This window comes from Sturnus vulgaris, chromosome 29 (genome assembly GCF_052056855.1).
Source record: "Sturnus vulgaris isolate bStuVul1 chromosome 29, bStuVul1.hap1, whole genome shotgun sequence".
In the NCBI taxonomy this organism is placed as follows: Eukaryota; Metazoa; Chordata; class Aves; order Passeriformes; family Sturnidae; genus Sturnus; species Sturnus vulgaris.
Window position 1 is genome coordinate 2,841,847 of NC_142271.1, and position 20,482 is coordinate 2,862,328.

The 20,482-nt window shown below is 49.0% G+C and overlaps 1 protein-coding gene across 2 annotated transcripts; it reads left to right on the forward strand.

Moving 5' to 3' along the window:
• Positions 1-1,533: 1,533 nt before the first annotated feature.
• PTPN22 (protein tyrosine phosphatase non-receptor type 22) lies at positions 1,534-20,226 on the forward strand. Of its 2 annotated transcripts, XM_088180285.1 has the most exons (21): positions 1,534-1,876; positions 4,740-4,848; positions 5,810-5,886; positions 7,457-7,552; positions 7,940-7,978; positions 8,405-8,476; positions 8,555-8,614; positions 9,003-9,145; positions 9,923-9,989; positions 10,951-11,028; positions 11,553-11,645; positions 12,917-12,993; positions 13,945-14,660; positions 15,644-15,730; positions 15,860-15,990; positions 16,682-16,709; positions 17,071-17,151; positions 17,445-17,548; positions 18,188-18,218; positions 18,939-19,016; positions 19,308-20,226. In XM_088180285.1, the coding sequence occupies exons 1-21, from the start codon at positions 1,790-1,792 to the stop codon at positions 19,370-19,372; spliced, it is 2,319 nt and encodes a 772-aa protein (XP_088036411.1). In that variant the 5' UTR covers positions 1,534-1,789; the 3' UTR covers positions 19,373-20,226. The 2 variants fall into 2 exon arrangements, with proteins under 2 accessions (XP_088036411.1, XP_088036410.1); XM_088180284.1 differs by having other exon boundaries at positions 18,939-20,226.
• The last annotated feature ends 256 nt before the right edge of the window (positions 20,227-20,482 follow it).

Genomic DNA, 20,482 nt, shown 5'->3' on the forward strand with positions numbered 1-20,482 from the left:
GGCCATAAAAAAGCAGTTTTACAGACCCCACTTGGTGTTTTCCCAGGGGAAGGGATAAAATCAGCCTGGGAGAGGATTGCAGTTGGTGCTGGGTCACTCATCCTGCCCTCTGCATCCTTCTCTTGCTGCCTTTAAACCTGCCTGGTATTGTTTCTCTAAAACACAGCACAGGAGGGTTTGGTTTGTTTTCAGGAGAACTTGGACTATTGAGAGAAAGGACTGTGCTACTTTCCAGAGGAGAACTTGGGCTTTTCACTGATGTAACTGGAGAAAAGCTGTTGTGCTTCTTCCAGACACTGCAAGCAGAACTCAACACTAAGCAATGTGTGAGAGATTCTCCATCACTACAAGCAAAAATAGTGAAGTTTGTTGTTATCAATTGGTTTTTCTTCCTGAGTTTCTCCTAAATTTAGCCCTAAAAGTGGGCTTCACTCTTACTCAAGGCCTCCAGGTTAGGGCTTGGTGCTGCAGACTCAGCAGGTGAGTAATTATTTTAAAATATTTCCATTAGTTATTCTAAAGGTCCCTCTTCCTCTCAGGCAACTCCAAGGTTTATTTCTGCAAAATTAGTATTTGATATTTTAAACAAAGAGTGATTAGCAGCCCTTTGCCTTTTAGCTACTGAATACAGGAATCTGGAGCTGGTCTGTGCCCCATCTGCAAGAAAACACAGAAGGAGACACCTTGAATGGCCCCAGTTACATTCAGGGAGAGAATCAGACTTGGTTCAATGAGTCTGAGGCCTTTGTGCAACACAGGAGGTATTGGAAGTATGGAAGATGTGATTCTCATATCTACTGGGGGTGGTTTTCATTGAAAATTGTTGGGTTTAGCTTAGTTTTGTTTAGTTTTCCTCACCTCATGTATGAAGATGGATGGCCTTCCAGAACAGAACTGCTCTCTGCCTCCTCTTCCCACCTGGGAATGGCCTTTCCTTTGCTCATGGGGTTTTTCAATTGTTGCACAGTGAGAGGTGAATGGGGCTGGCATCATTAATGTGACTTCCATAGTCTGCTGGAGTCAGATGTGATCCTCTCTTCTGGAAAAACCCATGAGATGTGGGGAGTGGTGGCTGGAGGAGTTGACCTGAAGCACATGGATGGCTTTTCTCTGGAAATTGTGCAGTCACAATTGGGTGTCAGCACCTGCCTGAAGGATTCCTTCAAAATATTTTACAGCTGATGTGGAAAGCAGACTAAAACTTCCATCCCTGGAAAGTGTCCAAGGCTGGGTTGGATGGGGCTTGGAGCAACCTGGGATAGTGGAAGGTGTCTCTGCCCATTGAGATGAGCTTTAAGGTCCTTTCCAACCCAAACCATCCTGGGATTCTGTGTTAAGAGTGTGAAGGGGAGCTGTGGATTTTCCGTGTGACTCTTCCAGCCACATTCCAGGTTTGAAGCCTTCCTGGAGAAGCACAGCCCTTTGGGATGTGAACCCTCCACAGCTGCCCCCTGTGCTCAGCCCTGGGTACCCCTGGCAGTGGTGGCTGAAGGAATTGGGGTGGGTTTGGACTGGTGTCCATCCTTGTCCATCCCCACCCTTGTCCTCAGTGCTGCCCACCCCGTGCCAGGTGGGGATGGTTTGAGCAGGGGGTGCCATGCCCCGTGCTGTGCTGTGCTGTGCTGTGCTGTGCTGTGCTGTCTGACCAGGCTGCTCTGCTGAGCACTAATTTCCTTTGGGGCTGTGATGAAGTCAGAAAACCACAGGCAGCTCCCCGGCGCTGCCTTCCGCTGCCGATCACTTGACATGTCCCTTCCCAGGAGGGCCAGGCCAGGCACACAACGGCACCATGGACCAGAGGAGCATCCTGCTGCAGAACCTGCAAAGGGCCCAAGGCAAGAAGCTCAGCCCAGGAGAGTTTGCAGAGGAGTTTTTGGTGAGTTCGCTCAAGGCTTGGCTCGGTGTTTCAGCTCCTTTCGGAGGGATCGCTCCCTCACCTCTCAAACCTGTGACAGGGAGGTTTTCTAGGAGTTTTACAGCAGACACCCAGAAGTTAACTGGGCTAAGAGGAATGTAAAGACATGATAGGAATTTAATAGTTTGCATTTGAGCTGTTTGCTTTTTAACTAATTACCCGAGTGCTTCCTGTTTTCTGCTTGGCGATTGCACTTGTCGGCACACGGTTTCACTTTGCCTGGTAACAGAACTGGGGGCACAGGGAGGAATATGGAGCCTCTGGCCCCGGTGACGCAACTGAGGATACAGGGAGGAATACAGAGCCTCTGCCCCTTCTCCTCATTGCAATCTGTCAGACCTGTGGCACACGAGTTCCTCACAGGGATCTCTGGTTTTGCCTTGTCCTTGTTTCTACAGAGCACAGGGTGCCCAAGGCAGCTGTGGGTGCCCCATCCCTGGAAGTGTCCAAGGCCAGGCTGGACAGGGCTTGGAACAACCTGGGACAGTGGAAGGTGTCCCTGCCCATGGCAGGGGGTGGCATGAAATGAGCTTTAAGGTCCTTTCCAACCCAAACCATTCTGGGTTCTGTGTGCTCTACACCCAGCAGTGCTCCTGGCCCCTCCTGAAAACTTTCTTGTTCCCTCAAAGCAAAAGCTGCACAAAATGCTGATGGCTCCCAGCAGCTCCTGTGTTGTGCATTGCCCTGAATTTGTGAGCTCTCTGATAAATCTTTTGGTTTGGGTGCCAGGGGTGAGGCTCAGATGCCAATGCACCAACTCATGGCTAAAGCTGGTGGCTCTTGGTGTGTCAGCTGGAGGCAGGAGGCTCTGACAGGCTGGCTGGGCTGCTCTGAGAGGCAGTGACACTGCCCAGCTCTCACAGGCATAGGGAAGGGTTGAATGATGAGATCTGAGACGTGGCAAACACTGCACTGACCTGGCAGTGGGCTCTGGGTTACTGAGCTCCAGCCCCACAAGCTCCAGCCCTGCTCTGTCATACCAGCAAAATCTGGCACTTCAAACACTTCAAACGAAGCTGAGTGCTTGGTTTCCAGGTGTCTGGGGTGGAGGGAAGTGATTAATGTGAGCCTGCAGTGACAGTCTGTTGTTCCATGGAACAAAGTGCTGTCACAGCCTGCTGAGTTTCCCCTCTCTGTGCTGGGGTGTTTGTGTGTGTGAGGCAGTGGGCTCTGAGCCCTGGTGCTCAGGCTGGCTCCAGCAGCCTGATGTATTCATCTCTTACCAAAATGGCAGGTGGAAATGGTCCAGGCTGCATTTCCTGTTCTATGGGATAAGATCTTCTCAGAGTGACCTGATTTGCAGTAACTTTTGCAAGGAAGTGGCCTCAGCAGGCCATCGTGCTGGTTTCTGCTTCCAAATGTGATAGAAACATTCAGTGCCATTCCTCCACCCCAATTCCTGCCCTCTCCTTGTGGGACCAAGCATTTTTATGTGCAAATTGCAGTGATGTTACCATAAATGCTAGGGGGTTTTGTTGGAGTCCCTTTTTCCCTCTGTGCAGTCTGGGCACTGCCCAGGGAATGGGCACAGCCCCGAGGCTGCCAGAGCCCCAGGAGTGTTTGGACACTGCTCCAGGCATGCACGGGGGGGATTTTGGGAGATCCGTGCAAGGCCAGGAGTTGGACTCAATGATTCTTATGAGTCCCATCCAGCCCAGAATATTCCATGGTTCTGTGATTCCCACTTCCTTTTTCATATCTAGGCATTTCTCAAGTGGCTTTGTGTCACATTATTCAGGGACAGAAAAGTCAGATGATTCAGGGCCTCGGCTCTGGCAAGACTGGCTTTAGTATGGAGTGATGTCCCTTCCATGAGAGCTTTCCCTGGAAGCTGAGGGTGCAGTGGAAGGAGGAAGAGGAGGATGTGATCAACACTAGAATTGCTCAGAAGGTTACAGGGATGTGGAGGCTACAAAACCCACCCTGCTCCCATAATTTCTATCCCACTGTGTCTGCTCCACATTCTTAATTAATAGAGACTGGACATATGGATTGTCCTGAGCCTCCTGTACCTCCTTCCTGACTCATTCCACCACATCTCTGACATTTAACTTCTATTGTGGCTGAATTTAGTGTTTTAAAACTGCAGTCTAATATTAAAAAACAAAAACCTGGACACAAAAATATGAAAGAAAACATACAGAGAGAATGGTGCTTCTGAAGCTGATGGTAAAAAGTAGTATGTGTTATTCACAAGCTGGTGGCAGTGAAATAAAATTCTATGCTTTGCCAGGAGAAAGATGCTTTAACTCTCTGTGAGTGATGCAGCTTTATCCTGAAAATGAAAGAGATGAGAGATTTGCAGCCCTAAGGGTCTGTCCCAGGACTCCTTCTCCCTTTTCTTTCATCAGTCCATGGAGCCACTCTGCTCCAGTTGCTCCTGCTCCCTCAGTGACTTGAGCATCCCTGCTTCCAGCTACAGATGGGAGCATCTCTACCAAAGTGAGAAAAATCGATAGATTTACCTGTCATTTCTGGTATCATTTGTTGAAGGAGCTTTGACATTGTCACTTCTCTGATCCAGGTGCCGTTTGTGCTGGGTGGTTCCCCTGGGCCTCGCTCACTGGTGAGGGTTTGTGTCACTTCACAAGCCGACGTGTGGGCACGGCCTCAGCACACACTTTCCATTCTTCAGAAGCCTCTGCTGGGGCTCTTAGGTGCTTCTGTCTCTATTCTTGCTCTGAGCAAAGCCACTCAGGAAAGAATTAATGGTGCCAACCCTGCTTTGTGGTAGCAAATGTGACCCCTGGAGAACTTCATGTGCTCTGTAGTGTGTGCTGGCTGCAGCACGTCTGCTGTAATTTGTTCCACTCTTTTATCACAGAAGCTGAAGAGACAGTCAACAAAGTACAAATCGGATAAAATCTATCCTACAGCAGCGTCTGAGCAGCCAGAAAACGTCAAGAAGAACAGATACAAGGACATCTTACCTTGTAGGTTGAAAATGGCACATGCTCCCACTCAGCCTTTTGTTTTTCTTGCTTCTCTTCTTCTCATCCCCTGGTGCCCGCCTGCACAGTTGTTGTCTGTGAGCATCTCACTGCTGTCTGCTGGCTTTGAGTCGTGCTGTTCAGATTTAGGGCTTTGGCTGCTGCAGTGCCTGCTCTGGAGGATTTGGGCACATATCAGCATTCTCAGGCACGTGGTGGGATTTTGGGGAATGTCCCGTGCAGGGATGGGAGTTGGATTCGATGATCCTTGTGGGTCCTTTTCCAGCTCAGGATATTCTGTGATTCTGTGGTATTTCTACAGACAGAGGAACTTCTATTCACTAGGAAACACATCCTCCAGTGATTATCCTTGCAAAATTTCTGGTTAGCACTGCAACCACTTGTGTCCAATGTCCTTTGGACAGCGATGTCTCAGTGATGTACAAAGCAAACAGGCAAACCCTGCTATGGTTTGTCCTGGCTGGGTGCAGGGGGCTCCAAAGGATGCTGTCCCAGGATCAGAGCAGCCTGATGTCTCTTTCATCCATTCCAACTTGGAAAATAAAGTAAATCACAGAGTCATTAAAGTTGGAAAAGACCTCCAAGATCGAGTCCAGCTTTCAAACCTTTGTATCTAACCCCACAGACCTGGACAGAGCCTGGAGTGCATTGAGGTGGTTTTGGGCTTGGCTTGCTGCGTGCTCAGAGGGGATCAGCGCTGCACTGGGGCAGTGGCAGCACCTGCAGCTCTCCCCTAAAGCCTCCCTCACTGTCCAGAAGGATCCTGTCCAGCCTGTGTGTGCAGGCAGCAGGGCTGTGGGAGGTGTGGGAGGGACATCAGCACAGCCACCCCCTGCCCTGGACGAGCTCTCTGACGTGAGAGCTCCCCCAAAATCCCTGTGCTGCCCTCCAAGGCTCGGTGACCATGAAGGACAGACACTGACCACTCCCCCTGCCTTTGCAGTTGACCACAGCAGAGTGGAGCTGTCCCTGATTACATCGGACACAGATTCTCATTACATCAATGCCAACTTCATCAAGGTTTGCCTCTTTTGTGGTGTTTTGTCCTGGTATTGGTGAGTTGTGCCAGGAGGAGCGGGTGAGGGCTCTGGTGAACCAAAGGTCTCTGCAGAAGTTTCTGGGCTGTGCTCGAGGACAATTGATGTAAGAATATGAGAGAGCCCTCAAACCCCCCCCTGCAGCACAGAGACACCGGGCTGTGGGGCAGGGGCCGCACTCTGCCGGGGGTGGAACAATTTGTGGTTCACAGTCCCAAGTTCCTCGTCACCACTGCTGCCTTTGGTGGGTGACAGTGGTGCAAAACTGCCTGCGGCCAGAGTCACCTGGGCTGAAAGCAGTGCACGGGCAGGAAGCCTTGCAGTGCTGCAGGGCTGGGACCCAGTGCTGGGGCGAGCAACGGGGCTGAGCAGGGTGGGACCGTGCTAGAGGGTGGGACAGTGCTCAGTGGGGACAGTGCTTAATGGGGACAGTGCTCAGTGGGGACAGTGCTCAATGGGGACAGTGCTCAATGGGGACCGTGCTCAATGGGGACCGTGCTAGAGGGTGGGACAGTGCTCAGTGGGGACAGTGCTTAATGGGGACAGTGCTCAGTGGGGACAGTGCTCAATGGGGACAGTGCTCAGTGGGGACAGTGCTCAATGGGGACAGTGCTCAATGGGGACCGTGCTCAATGGGGACAGTGCTCAATGGGGACAGTGCTCAGTGGGGACAGTGCTCAATGGGGACAGTGCTCAATGGGGACCGTGCTCAATGGGGACAGTGCTCAATGGGGACAGTGCTCAGTGGGGACAGTGCTCAGTGGGGACAGTGCCCAATGGGGACAGTGCCCAATGGGGACAGTGCTCAGTGGGGACAGTGCCCAATGGGGACAGTGCTTAATGGGGACAGTGCTCAATGGGGACAGTGCTCAGTGGGGACAGTGCTTAATGGGGACAGTGCTAGAGGGTGGGACAGTGCCCAATGGGGACAGTGCCCAATGGGGACAGTGCCCAATGGGGACAGTGCTCAATGGGGACAGTGCTCAGTGGGGACAGTGCCCAATGGGGACAGTGCTTAATGGGGACAGTGCTCAGGGTGGGACAGTGCTCCTTCTTCAGCTCCACTAGTTTTGGGACTGTCCTGGGCCTACAGCTTTTCTCTGACTGACAGATAGATAGATAGATAGACAGATAATTGATAGATGATTGATAGATAGAAGGTTCCCTTCATTCTCCATTACAGTCACCAGTGACCCAGGGCTCTGAGCAACCTGTCTGCAGAAGAACAGACCTTCCCAATAGGATCACAGTTCATTCTTTGGCCATCAGCAACAGAGCTGTGGCCACATCACCTCCGAGCTCCCAGACACACAGCAAGAACTCTGCTGGTCTCTGGGAGGAGATCTCAGCTCAGTCCCAGCTCCCCAGCTTGGCCCTGCCATTGGTTTGCACACCACTGCTTGAGTTAATGTATGTGCCCAAAATTCAAATATAGCAGTCCTTCTAAATCATTAATGGGCTTGCTGACAGAAGTACATTCAGAGAGAGGAATGACTTTATTTCTGCTGCTGAACTATGCACAGACGTGTCCATGTCTGGTTTGAATGTTCCAGGGTGTCTATGGGCCAAGAGCATACATTGCAACCCAGGGTCCTCTCCCCACTACTGTCACTGACTTCTGGAGGATGATTTGGGAGTATGAAGTCCTGGTAAGGTGCAGATTTATATTTAAACTTTTTATATATTTTTTTTTTTAAAGAAAAGTTGTCCTTCCAGCCAGAAGTCCTTTGTGAGCCAGTGGAAGTGTCAGGGTTTCACTCCAGATGTTTTGTGTGCCCCACATCTCTCCTGTCAGCCTCCTACCAGAGCAGGAGTCTGCTGGTGGCTGTCCCTGCCTTTGGGCTCTGGCTGGGGAGGTTTTTGTGCCAGGCTGTGGGTGTTGTCCCAGTGTGACTCTTCTGGCAGTTGGGGCTTGGCTGAAGGCAGCCCACAGAGTTTCCTTACCACTGATAAGTGCCCACAAGAGATGAGTTTAATTTTGCTGCCTGGATAAGAAACTCATGTTCAGACTTTTCTAATGAACCTTCTTCTTGCAGGTCGTGGTCATGGCTTGTATGGAGTTTGAAATGGGGAAGGTGAGTAGCGTGTCACAGGTGATTCTGTGACACCAGGGCAGGGTGAGAGACGCAGATTTTTATTAAATCCCATCAGTGACAGCAAGTTTCTGTTTGATATAAACAGGTTTTTGGGTCTCCAACTGCAAATGGTCCTGTAGGAGATGTCCCTGCCCATGGCAGAGGGTGAAATGAGATCTTTAAGGTCCCTTCCAACCAAACCAGTCTCTGATTCCATGAAATCCTTTAGCTATTTCCAGTAGTTTAGGGAATTTCTCTGGAAAGGGAAAAACAGCAGTGGCAGCTCCAAGGAAGAGGAGGCTGGAGCTGGACAGCAGCAAGAGCTGAGCCTCTTCCCAGTGTGAATTTTGTCCTGAAAAGTGAAAAAGGAGACAGCACAGCTGGGCCAGTGGGGAATAACCAAACACATCCTGCTTGTCCCAACAGAAGAAATGTGAGCGGTACTGGGCGGAGGTGGGCGGCTCCCCCCTGCACTGCGGCCCCTTCTCCATCACCTGTGTGAGTGCAGCCACCCCAGCACCCTGCCCCAGCCCGGGGCAGCCACGGAAAATCTGACTCTGACTCCTTCTTCTGCAGGAGGCTGAGGAGAAGAGGAATGAATATGTGATTAGGACTTTAAAGGTGACCCTGAATGAGGTAAGGAGGAAAGGTCAAGGCAGAAAATGCACCTGGGCTGGCTTTGTTATATAAATAATTTATTGAAATATGGTACATTTTGTGCAGAAAATTTTACATTGCTCAGGCTGCTGAATTAGATTTGACAGCAGTTGAGGGAACAAAGGAAGTAAAAAATTCATTAACTCAGACCTCAGTTTCTGAAGCTGTTTTTCAGTCATGGCAAATCAGACTCCGGGTAAGTGAGGCCAAGAATGTCGTAACACAGCTCCTGCAGCAAAACCAACTGCAAACTGCTGCTCTGCCCTTTGCTGCTGATGCAGGTGGGAGCTGGGGATGGAGCAGAAATCCAGCTCTTCTGATTCAGTAGAAATCCAGCAGAAATCCTGCCACTGCTCTTCTCCTGCAGGCAACCCGCACCATCTACCACTTCCACTACAAAAACTGGCCAGACCACCACGTCCCCTCATCCATCGAGCCCATCCTGGAGCTCATCAGGGACATTCGCTGCTACCAGCCCGAGGACAGGGTCCCTGTCTGCATCCACTGCAGGTGGGTGGGCTGGCTGCCAGCAGGGAAGGGCTGCTGGCCCCCAGACCCCGGGGCTGCCACATCCCCAGGGGCCACAGGGCAAGGAAGGTGGCCAAGCCCATAGCCAAGCTCCTCTTGTAGGTAGTCCTAAAGCAAAAGGCTCCTCTGAGGACAGCCAGCACGGCCAGGGGGCAGGGAAGGAGGCCAGCAATAGAATCACAGCACCGTGGAATTGTTTGGTTGGAAAAGTCCCTTAAGGTGGTTGAGTCCAACCATTTGCCCAGCTCTGCCAAGGCCACCCTAAACCTCGTCCTCAAGTGTCACATCTACACCTCTTCTCAATGGTGACTTCACCACTGTCCTGGGCAGCCTGTGCCAGTGCTTGACAATGCTTTTGGTGTAGAAATTTTCCCCAATATGCAATTTAAACCTCCCCTGGGGCAACCTGAGGCCATTTCCTCTTGTCCTGTCCCTTGCTAGTTGGGAGAAGAGACCAGCACAGGGCTGGCTACACCCTCCTGTCAGGGAGGTGTAGAGAGTGAGAATGTCTGGGTCAGGGACCACCACCACAGCTGGACATGTCCACATGACCAGAGGAGGACTGAGAGCTGCTCTCAGGGGATGAGCTGTGCCTCCCAGCCCTGTGCAGCAGAGCCCTGCGTGGGCTGAAGCTGCAGCATCCCGCAGGTCTGCAGGATGTGTGTGGGACAGCAGGGTCACAGGTGGCTGTGGGTCTTTTCCAAACATCCCTGTCAGAAATCACAGCGTGCCCACCCTGTGCCTGGGCTGTCATTGCAGTGCTGGCTGTGGCAGAACCGGCGTCATCTGCGCCATCGACTACACCCAGAAGCTGCTGCAGGATGGGGTGAGTGCCAGCCCTGCACCCCTCTGTCCCTCCCCAGCCTTCCCTCTGCCTTCCAGCCCCTCTCAGGTGGATTCCAGGTGGATGGGAGTTCCCCACAGCCTGACTGGAGAAGGGCAGTGGCTGAAGGGCTGATTCCCCAATCCCAGTCTGTGCCACTCCTCTGTCTTTAGGCAGCATCACACCAGTGGGGCAGAATCCCCCCTCCACTGCTCCCTCAGGCCAGGCCTTCAGCTCTGAAGTGCTGACCTTCACTCTTCAATACATCTTTACTGTCCACATGTGTGTCTCTGCACTCACACATCAGATATTCAGTATTTCTAAACCACGCCCTTGCTTTACTCTGACTCTCCAAGAACGGTACAGGCAGTAATCCCTGGCCTCAGGGCAGTGCTGGGACTCCGAGGAGAGCCTGCTGCCTTCTGTTCTACAGCTCCCTGAACCCACCCAGCTGGGAAATCAGTGTCACATCCATCGTGCTGCCCAGCTGTTATAAAAAGGGTATTTTCTGTGGAGTGTGAGACAGGAGGGAGGAGGATGGTTTGTAATAAATAAAATCACATTTTAAGCAGGCCGTTTGTTAAAAATTATTGCAGTAACAGGCCTGGATTTCAGACAGCGCTCTGAACTGTGTCATGACTTGGAAGCTTCATGGAATTAGACCTGTCTGAAATTTTTAATCAGAGAAATCACAGAAATCATGGAAATATTTGGGTTGGAAGGATTTTTAAAATCCTCTCTTTCCAGCCCCCTGCCATCTGCAGGAACACCTTCCACTGTCCCAGGCTGCTCCCAGCCCCATCCAACCTGGCCTTGGGCACTTCCAGGGATCCAGGGGCAACCACAGCTTCTCTGGCACCCTTTGCCAGGACCTCCCCACCTTCACAGAGAGCAATTCCTTCCCAATATTAAATCTAAATCTCTCCTCTTTTAGTTTGAAACCATTTTGTCTTTTTCTTGCCAGATTGTTCCAGTGAACTTCAGTGTTTTCAGCGTGATCCAGGAAATGCGCACGCAGAGACCTTGCATAGTGCAGACCAAGGTGTGCTTGGGGAACGTCCCCAGCTGGTCCATGCTGGCACCTCAGCTCTTCCCCAGGAGGGTTCACAGCAGGGAAACCCAGAGCAGTGGAGCTGGTGGGAGCTGGGGTGTGGAGATGTTGTGCAAAGTCCCTTTTCTGAACAGAACAATGATTTGGCAGAAATTAATTTGGTAGCTGAACGTTTCCTTGTGGACAGCTGGGCAGTGCTCACAGTGTGATTTATTGAATGCTTACACTGTGAAACCAGGGACTGTCCAGGCAATAAAGTGGGAACTTTTCTCAGCTGCAACAGACTGAAGAGGAAGCTCAATGCAGAACAGAGTTGCTTGCTCACCCAAAAACCCCCCAAACGCTTCAGGGTGAACCCTGTGAGAGTTGTGGCTTCTGCCTCTTCTCAGATTTCACACCCTGCCAAAGGACAGGAAAGGCAGCTTCTCTGGGGATGATGCTTGCTTGGCAAGAAGTGACCATTGACAGGTCCCACCACTGCTGGCTGTCACATTTTTTGTCTGTCTGCAATGCAGGAGCAGTATGAGCTGGTTTATGATGCAGTGATCGAGCTCTTCAAAAGGCAGATCCAAGCACTCGATGCCCAGAAGGATTCTGCTGCTTCACAGGTAAAAGTCCCAGGACAAACACCCTGCCCCTTGCAGCCTGGGCACTCCAGCTCTAACCTCAATTCCTCTGCAGACCTGGGATGAATTCCCATATTTTCTGCTCCCCTTGATACCCAAACTGAGTTTCTTTTGATATTAACCCATGAGAACCCAGCTCTTCCCCTGAATGTGCAATCACAAACAAGACCTAGATTTTCTTCAGTCTCAAAACCATTTTCTATTTTCTATATATTTTTATGATTGTTTAATGTCATGAGCGAATAGCACAGCACGAATTTTCTACAGAAGTGATTGATTTCCATGGGGATGTGCCACTGGAACTTGTCTTCATGGAGTGCTTGCAAGCAGCTGAGGGTTTTCAGACCAGGCTAGTGAGGGAATCAGCACTACAGCCTGTCTGTGGTAGGGCACAGGGGGAAATATCTTATAAAAAAACATGGCAAAGTCTCACAGATCTGTTACACTTCTGAAGGAAAGAAACGTGATGTTGGTGTGAAGTTGCATATTAACAGGAATTGCCAAAACATCTCTGGTTGAAGTTTTCTTTGCTCTTGCTGTTCTGTGACTGCTGACAGGAGCCTCACTGGATCAAATCCAGGAAAGTAAATGCATCACAGCAAAGCCTGGAAGGTCACTGTGAGCTCATTTTTTTCAGAAACGTTTATCTAAAGAATTGGGAAGGGGATCCTGTGATGGGACTCGTCCCTCAGTTTTTGCCACAGGGTTTGCAGAATGTTCCAAGCCAGAGCTAAGTGAGAAAAGAACTGGAAAAAGCCTTTTTGGACTGGTTAAGGACAGTCTGTGAGCAAAGGTCACACAGGGCTGGTTGACACAAAATGCAGAGGACGTTTCAAGTCAGGATGTGGTTTTGTAGCTCTTGCCCAAACCTCTCGCCCCCCTAAACCTCCCTGTTCTCTGAGGACACTGTGCAGAGCACAGGGCTGGCCATGAGCTGGTGTCACAAACAAAACCAGCACCCAGCTTGCCCAGTGTGGGCTCCTGAAGGCAGAGTGTCTGCATAGGCTCCTGCCAGCTGTTTGGCACAGCTGGATGGTTGTAGGTTTCGCTGGACTCTCATTTCAGAGCGGTGCCAGCAGGAGTTGCTCTTCAGAAAGTTCTGTCTGCAGCTTTCAGCTCTACCTTGGTGTCATTTCCCAAGTGCTTTAGTAATTAGAAGTATTTGGCAAAAATCCCAGCTCCTGAAGCAGCCACATTGGTGTTCTTTGCATTCTGCCTCCTCACTCTTGTTTGCAAATATTTCCTTTCCCTAGGAAGGAGCAGGACATCCTGTGGCCAAGCCAGTCCTGACTCCAGTGGAAGACATTTATGGCCTGAGTTCACTCACCTGGTAAGGCTCAGCACAAGGATGCCTGGTTGGTATTTGCAGTCACCCACAAGATTTCAGAGAGATAAACTTTTTGGTGTGTGCTTTGGAACTCTTTAGCTCTCAGCATCTCCAGTCTCCCTTGAGTCCCACTTTGACTCTCATGTTTGTTCCTAACATAATTCATAGAGTCATAAAGATTGGAAAAGTCTTCTAAGACCACCGAGCACAACCATTAACCCAGGTCCAACACTAAGCCATGTCCCCAAGTGCCACATCTACATATTTTTTGAACACTCCCACAGATGGTGTTCCCTCCACTTCCCTGGGCAGCCTGTTGCAATCCCTGATCAGCCCCTCAATGAAGAAACTTTTCCTAATTTCCTAACAATTCCTGCTCTTCTCACTAATGTATCTCAGCCTGTTCCTTGTGTGCCATTATCTGTCCCCTTCTTCTGCCCTGGGCTTTGTGTCATGCAGTATTTCACATATGAAGTGAAAACAGTATAAAACAGTATGAAATGGTATAAAACAGTATTAAAAAGTCTCATTAACATAGAGGCTGGGTCATCCCAGCCCTGTGCCTGGCTTGGAATGCCTCCACACTGGTCCCATCTTCCATCTGCACACTCCACTGCAGTGCCCCTTGCTGCAGGAATAGCAATTAGCAATGCTGAGGATGCAGCTTCCCAATACCAGCAGCTTCCGAGGGTGGTGGATCTCTCTGTGGACACGTTTGGGATTGCAGTGTCTGCTTCCTGTAAATAATTTTGTTTTCTGGTTCAGTTTGCTGACATAAAGGGGCCTCCTCTGTTCACCATTTAACAGGCTTGAAATGGAGCACAGTCCTTCCCTGTGCTCCTTGCTTGAGGCTGGGCTGGGGGAATCGCTCCTGTGGGCTCTGTTAGTGGGCTAACATTTTCTGAACCCTCCATGGCTTTAACTCCCCACCACTTCTTTGTGCTTTTACTGCAGCTCTGAGCGAGAGGAGCAGGCTCCACACCAACATCTCCCTGTGCAGCAGGATGGGCACCAGCATCTCCCTCCAGAGTTACAGAGCAAAGTGTCCCTGCCCTCGCTGAGTGCCCCAGGAGCACAGCACAGCTCTGCCCAGAGAGTGCCCCCCATCAGACAGGCCATCTCCTTCGGGGCTCTCAACTCCATCAGCTGCAGGAAAGCAGCTGCCAGCGAGCCCTGGGGTGCTGGGGATGCTCCTCAGAAACGCCGCAGTTGGGAGCTGGAGCTGGAGACAAAGGGAGCAGGAGGGAGGGGGCCTGGTGGCAGAGCACCTCTGGCATGGACTGTATCCACCCCTCTGGGGCAGCGGGCAGAAGGCTGGGAATGGGATGCAGGGGATGCCAAGCCTGTTTGGAGCCCACAGTGGCCAAAATCTGGTCACTCGAGCTTCCAGGATGGATTTTCCCCTGCGGACCTGAAACCTTCCAGAGGAGCAGCAGATGGGCCCACAGGCCACAGGAACCAGGGGCAATGCCCTCACCCTCACCTGTGCTCAGCAGAAGACCCCTACTTCTCATCACTCTCTCCAGACAGCCCCGTGTCCCCCGTGTTTCCCTTTCTGGAGGGGCAGCATGAGCTCCTCCCTTCGTGCTCTGCCCCACTGCAGCCCAGCACAGCCAGCTCCCCATCATCCCACCACGCTGCCCCGAGCCAGGACACGATCTTTCCCTCGGGTGAGTGCTCCTGGGACAAGGACACACGTGGGACCAGGTCACTCTGGGCTGGGGTGTGCTGGAGGGAGAGGTCAAGTGTGGTCAGCTGGTGTCCAGGCAGGGCTGTAGCTGCTCCTCAGGACTGGGCTCTCTTGGGAGCTGAGGGAGCAACTGGTTTCATCCTCACACTTTTCATCCTCCCTGAAGTTTTTTCCCACAAACATCTTTAGAGCTGCATAATTTTGGTGTTTGCATTACACAGCTGCCCTAAACCAGTGTAGCACTTCAGAACAGCTCTCACAGGGAGGCAGGAACAGTGCTGACCAATTCTTACACCAAGGCACTCCAAAAAGCATTCAAAAAGCTCCCAGAAATGTTTTTCTATTCCTGAGGATCTAGTTTTCAGGTCAAACCACACTCTTTGCTGTGCTGTCATGCAGGGGACACTGAAATCTCACCGAGATTGAGAGATCCAGGAGTTCAGGGGCCCTGAGCAACCTGGGTGATACCCCTGCTCATGGTGGGGTGTTGGACCTAAATGGTTTTTAAGGTCCCTTCCAACCCAACCCATTCAGTGATTCCATTAATTCAATAGAAGTGTTTTTCCAGATCTGTAGCCTTTAATCCATCACCTGTCATATGAAGAAGGTGGAATTATTTCCAGTCCTGGTGCAATTAGACATTCCCTATTGTCCACAGCTTTGGCACTTGCTCCACTTTTGTCCTGCCCAGGCCCCTCAGCATCCAATGTCACAAAGACATGCCCATTCCCTTGGGAAGTGCTGGGAGTTGCAGCCCAAGCCCAGCAGCAGCAGAACCACCAGCTGTGTGCCTGGCTCAGTGCTGGGTTATGCTCGCTTTCCTGGTGCAATTGGTGCTGGCAGTTGTTTGGGTGTTTAATCTCTGGTGCGTGGCAGGGCAGGAGCAGCCCCCTCCCCTACACGGCTCTGTGGTCCCACTCATGTCCTGCCATGCCACTAAGCTGTCCATGTCTCCCCAAGCAGCCCCCCTGCCACAGCCTGATGATGATGATGCTCCTCCACCCCTGCCCCAGCGCACCCCCGAGTCCTTCATCGTGGCCAGTGAGTCGGGTGAGTGACTATCAACATTAAATGTGCCTCTGAGCAGCACTGAGGCCTCATCCAACATCAGGGTGGTTTTGTAGCCTCTGGCAGTGCCTGGGATGAGGAATGATCTCTCTGGTGTTCAATTGCTTCTAGGACAATTTCCTCAGGCCACTTTGGATTTCCAGCTTCCAGACAGAAATCCAAATATTGGAACCTCCTGGGAGTGGAGTGGTGAGTCTCACTCAGAGAGGTTTCATGACCCTGTGAGACTGAGACCATGTAAGGTAACTAAATGGCTTTTTAACTCTTTTCCTGCACTATTCCTATGCCAATCTCCTTACCATGTTTCCTTCTGTGAGAAAGACTCCAGTTTTGGCACTTTCTACTTACCATAAATTATTTCATAGAATCAAGACTCATGGAATGGTTTGGGTTGGATTATTTTAAGATAATCCCATTCCACCCCTCTGCCATGGGCAGGGACACCTTCCACTAGACCAGGTTGCTCCAAGGCCTGTCCAACACGGCTTTGAACACTTCCAGTGATTTCAGGGCTCAGGATTGGAAAGGAAATGTGGCCTCAATCCAGCCCCTTCTTATCAACATCTACTTTACCCCAAACATTATTTCTTGGGATTCTAAGACCAGTACAGGGTAATAAACATATTGTCCCTCATTTAGAGAAGAATAATGAAAACAAGACATTAGTGTCTGCTGAGCTTCTCACAGCCCTGTGGAACCAACAGGAGCTGAACAAAATGTATGCATGTCTTGATCATCCCATAGCTGAGTGACAGCTCTGTGAAGTGGAAGAATGAGGCACAAGTCTGTCTTCCTTTACACAAGCATGGAGGTGTATGTGGGAGGGTGTTTGCACATCACATCCTTTCCTCATCTTCTCTGGCTTCCTTGTGTGCAAGAAAACAACATTTGGACGTGGGGATTTTAAATACCTGCCTTGTTTTTTGTTTCCAGAGTGTGAAGCTTTGGAGCCCACGAACAGGTACAAGTTTAATGCTGGGATAATCTTTGGAATGAAGACCTGATTTTTTTCTGAAACTGCTTTATTTAGTAAATGTGTTCAGGATCTGTGCTCAGTGCAACAGAAATTGTTGCTAAATAGTTCTTCAACTAAATAGTTCTAACCATAACTAGACAGCTCTGCAAACAAGTGAACTGGTAGTTTTATGTTTCCTGATCAGCTCCTGCTGATCCTCATCCTGTACACGAGGCTGTTCCTTGCAGCCTCCTCTTTGTCTGCATGTTGTGTGTTTCCTTTGAGACAACTGAGACAAGCCGGTTGCTTCTAATAGATAAATTATTTTAAAGCTAGGTAACCAATTCTTTTATCTTTGCTTTCTCAGAGACAACCCAGGATCGCTCTAATTCTCCTCCTCCGCTTCCTGAAAGAACCCCGGAGTCGTTTGTTCTTGCTGAGGCAGCAAGTAAGTGCTGAGCTCTTTTCTCAGGATGTAACTGAGGTTTTACACTCACACCTGAAGCTGCAGGTTTCTGAGAGCGTGGCCCACTTGTTCAAAGCATTATCAGATAGTGCACCAGCACTTCCCTGCAGGAGAGTTCAGTAAATACAATGAAAATAAACACAAGTAGGGAACCTGCAGAGAATTTCTAGAAGTGCTGCATTTGAGGAGATGAAAAGCAACAACAAAGCACTTGGAAAAAAGCAGGAGGGTTTGTGAATGACCACTGAAAATGAACATATGATGTATGTACCCAGGTCTGCAGCCTGCTGCAAGAAATTCCTCGAGTCCTGCGGGTTCGGAGAACAAGGGCTCACAAACATCATCCAAAGAACTCATGAAATGCTTCAGGAGGAGCAAGGTAAAAGAAACAAAACGTGTGGAAACCGTGGAGGGAGAGAGAAGAGCTCTGGCCCAGCTGCTGCTGCTCTCTCACTGTCACTGGGGGAACAGGGCCTGCTCTGAGAGAGTTTAGGGCAAGAAAACAAGAGTAATAAAATATTTTGGTGTAGAACTGCAGACACCCATCCTGTCTGCACTGGGAACAGGGTAACCCAGCCCTGCCCTGACAGTGGTTTTGCCTTGCCACTTCCTCTGGGAAAAGTTGCTCCAGTGGAGTCTGAGTCTGTCCTACAAGGACAGAACCATCAGCCTCCTCTTGTTCAGCCTCCTGTTAATTATCCTCATGAGGTTGTACTTTGGGGTGTTATGGTGGAACAGAAAAGCACTTGAGGAAAACAGCAAGAAAAATACAAACTAGAGGCATTTGGGATGACAAGGAAAAAGCCAAAGAGAGTAGCACTAAGTTTGCTTTTTATGAAATGTGATACTTGTACATTTACCAGTGAATTCCCACAGTAGCTGATCTATTTATACATGTACATTTATCAGTGTTTTTATATATGTGCATTACCAGTGAATTCCTTTTACCACAGTAGCTGATCCACTGCTTCACACATTTATTTTTCCAACTAGCCTTTTTCTATTTTTTTTTTTACAGAGCTTGAAAATATTGAAAAACGTGAGAAAAAGTAAGTCTTCCAGGCTAATGTCTTCCCAATGGATTTAAGCAAGTATTTAAATGTGTGGGACAGAAACACCAAGAACCTGAACTTTTCCAGTGTGAAATTCCCTGCACTTTGGAGTGGGACACACAGAGCTGTGCCAGCTGAGCACCTTCTCACCTGGAGAGCTGTAGCTGTTGTAGGAATGTCCTAAGGATGTGTGCTGCCCTTTGGGGACCTTGGGGACAAATTATCCAATTCTTCAGGCCTTCAAACCTGTGTTGCAGGACCCTAAAAATGGGAGATATGGGTGCTGGAAGAATGTGAGCCTCAGTCCAGATTCTGACCAAGACATAAATAAGGAATCTCCCACTAGAATCCCTTTGATCTAAAATTAAAATTTGCATCTTGAAAACAGCACTGCTAAAAAGGGTTTAAAGCACTTTTGAGCAAACGTTTTCTCAGCAGATCTTGCTGCAGTAGTAAATCCATTCCCTGTAAATATGGGATTGCACAAATTAAGGAAGGAATTCTCCCTTGTGAGGGTGGGCAGGCCCTGGCACAGGGTGCCCAGAGCAGTTTTGGCTGCTCCTGGATCCCTGTAAGTGTCCAAGACCTGGTGCTGGTTTGATGGTTGGACTTGATGATCTCAGAGGCCTTTTCCAGCCTAAAGAATTCCATAGTTCACCAAGTTTGGCTCTGGAATTACCAGTGACCAATTGCTGCAGTCTCATGTTTTATTTCCAGGCATCTGCAATCCATCTTCACTGACAAAATCATCAGAACCTGCCCCGACAAACTCTCCAAGGTCTTTCCTTAACTTTGGTATGTTTTCCTCTTCATGTTTTGGAAGGAAAAACCTGATTCTTGGAAGTCTAAACACTTACAAATGACAAGTATTTCAAATAATGCTCGTTGGGTTTTACATAATTAATTTTTTCACATTTACAACTTTATTTGCAACAACAGGATGTTGCTTTTCTGTCATATCTTAAAGCTTGGGAAAGATCTGAAATTATAAGTATTTTCAATTCCTGTGTTATTTTAAGGGATTATATAATCAGCATCTGTAACATAAGAATTTGTTGCATTAAAAAATACACTATTTCTTCCTAGGCTTTGCAAATCGATTTTCAAAACCTAAAGGACCAAGAAATCCACCCCCAGCATGGAATATTTAGATGTATTTTATAGACTTGGCGTTGCAGATTTGTGAAGTCATCCTGAAATACTTGGAATGCCCATCCCAGTGAAGCTTCCACCAAAATAAACACATCCAAAGCTGTTACACGGTATTGGCAGCTCAGGCACTACTTACACATTCATTGGATTTAAAACTGGAGTTTTAAAGTCAAGAATGCAAAAGTACCAGCAGCTTTCAGTTAATTGGCAATGGGATGGAAGGTAAACCTTGGAATACAAGTTTTATCCTAAGGAGGGACATGTTTTTGTCGTGTTTTGGAATGTAATCACTTCAAAAGGATGGATTTGAGCAGAAACTGATGATGGGACCCAGTGAAGACTGTGGAATAATCTGGAAAGCCAACAGAGCAGAGTGAGGTGGATCAAGACCCTCTCTCACGTTTGTAGGTCTACTGTAATTAAAGACACTGAAATGTTTACATTACTTGGACTAAGAGGGAATTAGCATCCCTAATTTTAGAAATAATATAAACTTTTTTTTTTTTTTTCCCGTCTGAGTGAATCAGAGCATTTCTCTGGATTTTGGGACAATAAGACTGAAGAGGGTGATTGATCCCATAGGAACTAAACCGGTGTAACTGGACTGCACAATTGACTGACCTAGCTGCTCTTCTATCTGAAAAATCCCAAAACACCACGATAGCAAGCAAAATATAATTGTATTTTAAAAACAATGCTGTTTTTAAGGATTTGTGATACTCCAGCACAGAATTTCTAATGGGAAGAGGGAAGGTGAGATTTCTCACCAGATTCCTCACCAGGTTCCACTGCTATTTTTATCAGTGGGGAGGGATAAAGATGCTGAAAATTGCTTTATATTATTCTTTTTCCTGTAAAGACCAAAAATAATAATAATAAAAAAAAAACCAAAAAAAAAAACCAAAAAACCAAAAAAACACCAACCAAGGTGGGATTTGGGGAATTTGGTCGAGAAGAATCTGCTGACCACTGCTGGAATGGAAAGCTCAACTGGTTTAAAGTCGGGGGAATAGCCAATATTGCCTTTTTTATTACTGTAGTCACGGGTTTTCTTAACAGCAGAAAAGAGTGAAAACCTTTACCCAAATTATATTCCTGTTTCTCTCAGG

What these genes read in the sequence shown, in the direction of transcription:
- PTPN22 (XM_088180284.1), top strand. Translation starts at nt 1,790, where the DNA reads ATGGACCAGAGGAGCATCCTGCTGCAGAACCTGCAAAGGGCCCAAGGC. An exon ending in AGGATTCTGCTGCTTCACAG is followed by an intron (nt 11,646 to 12,916) that starts GTAAAAGTCCCA and finishes TCCTTTCCCTAG; the next exon opens with GAAGGAGCAGGACATCCTGT. An exon ending in CATCGTGGCCAGTGAGTCGG is followed by an intron (nt 15,731 to 15,859) that starts GTGAGTGACTAT and finishes AATTGCTTCTAG; the next exon opens with GACAATTTCCTCAGGCCACT.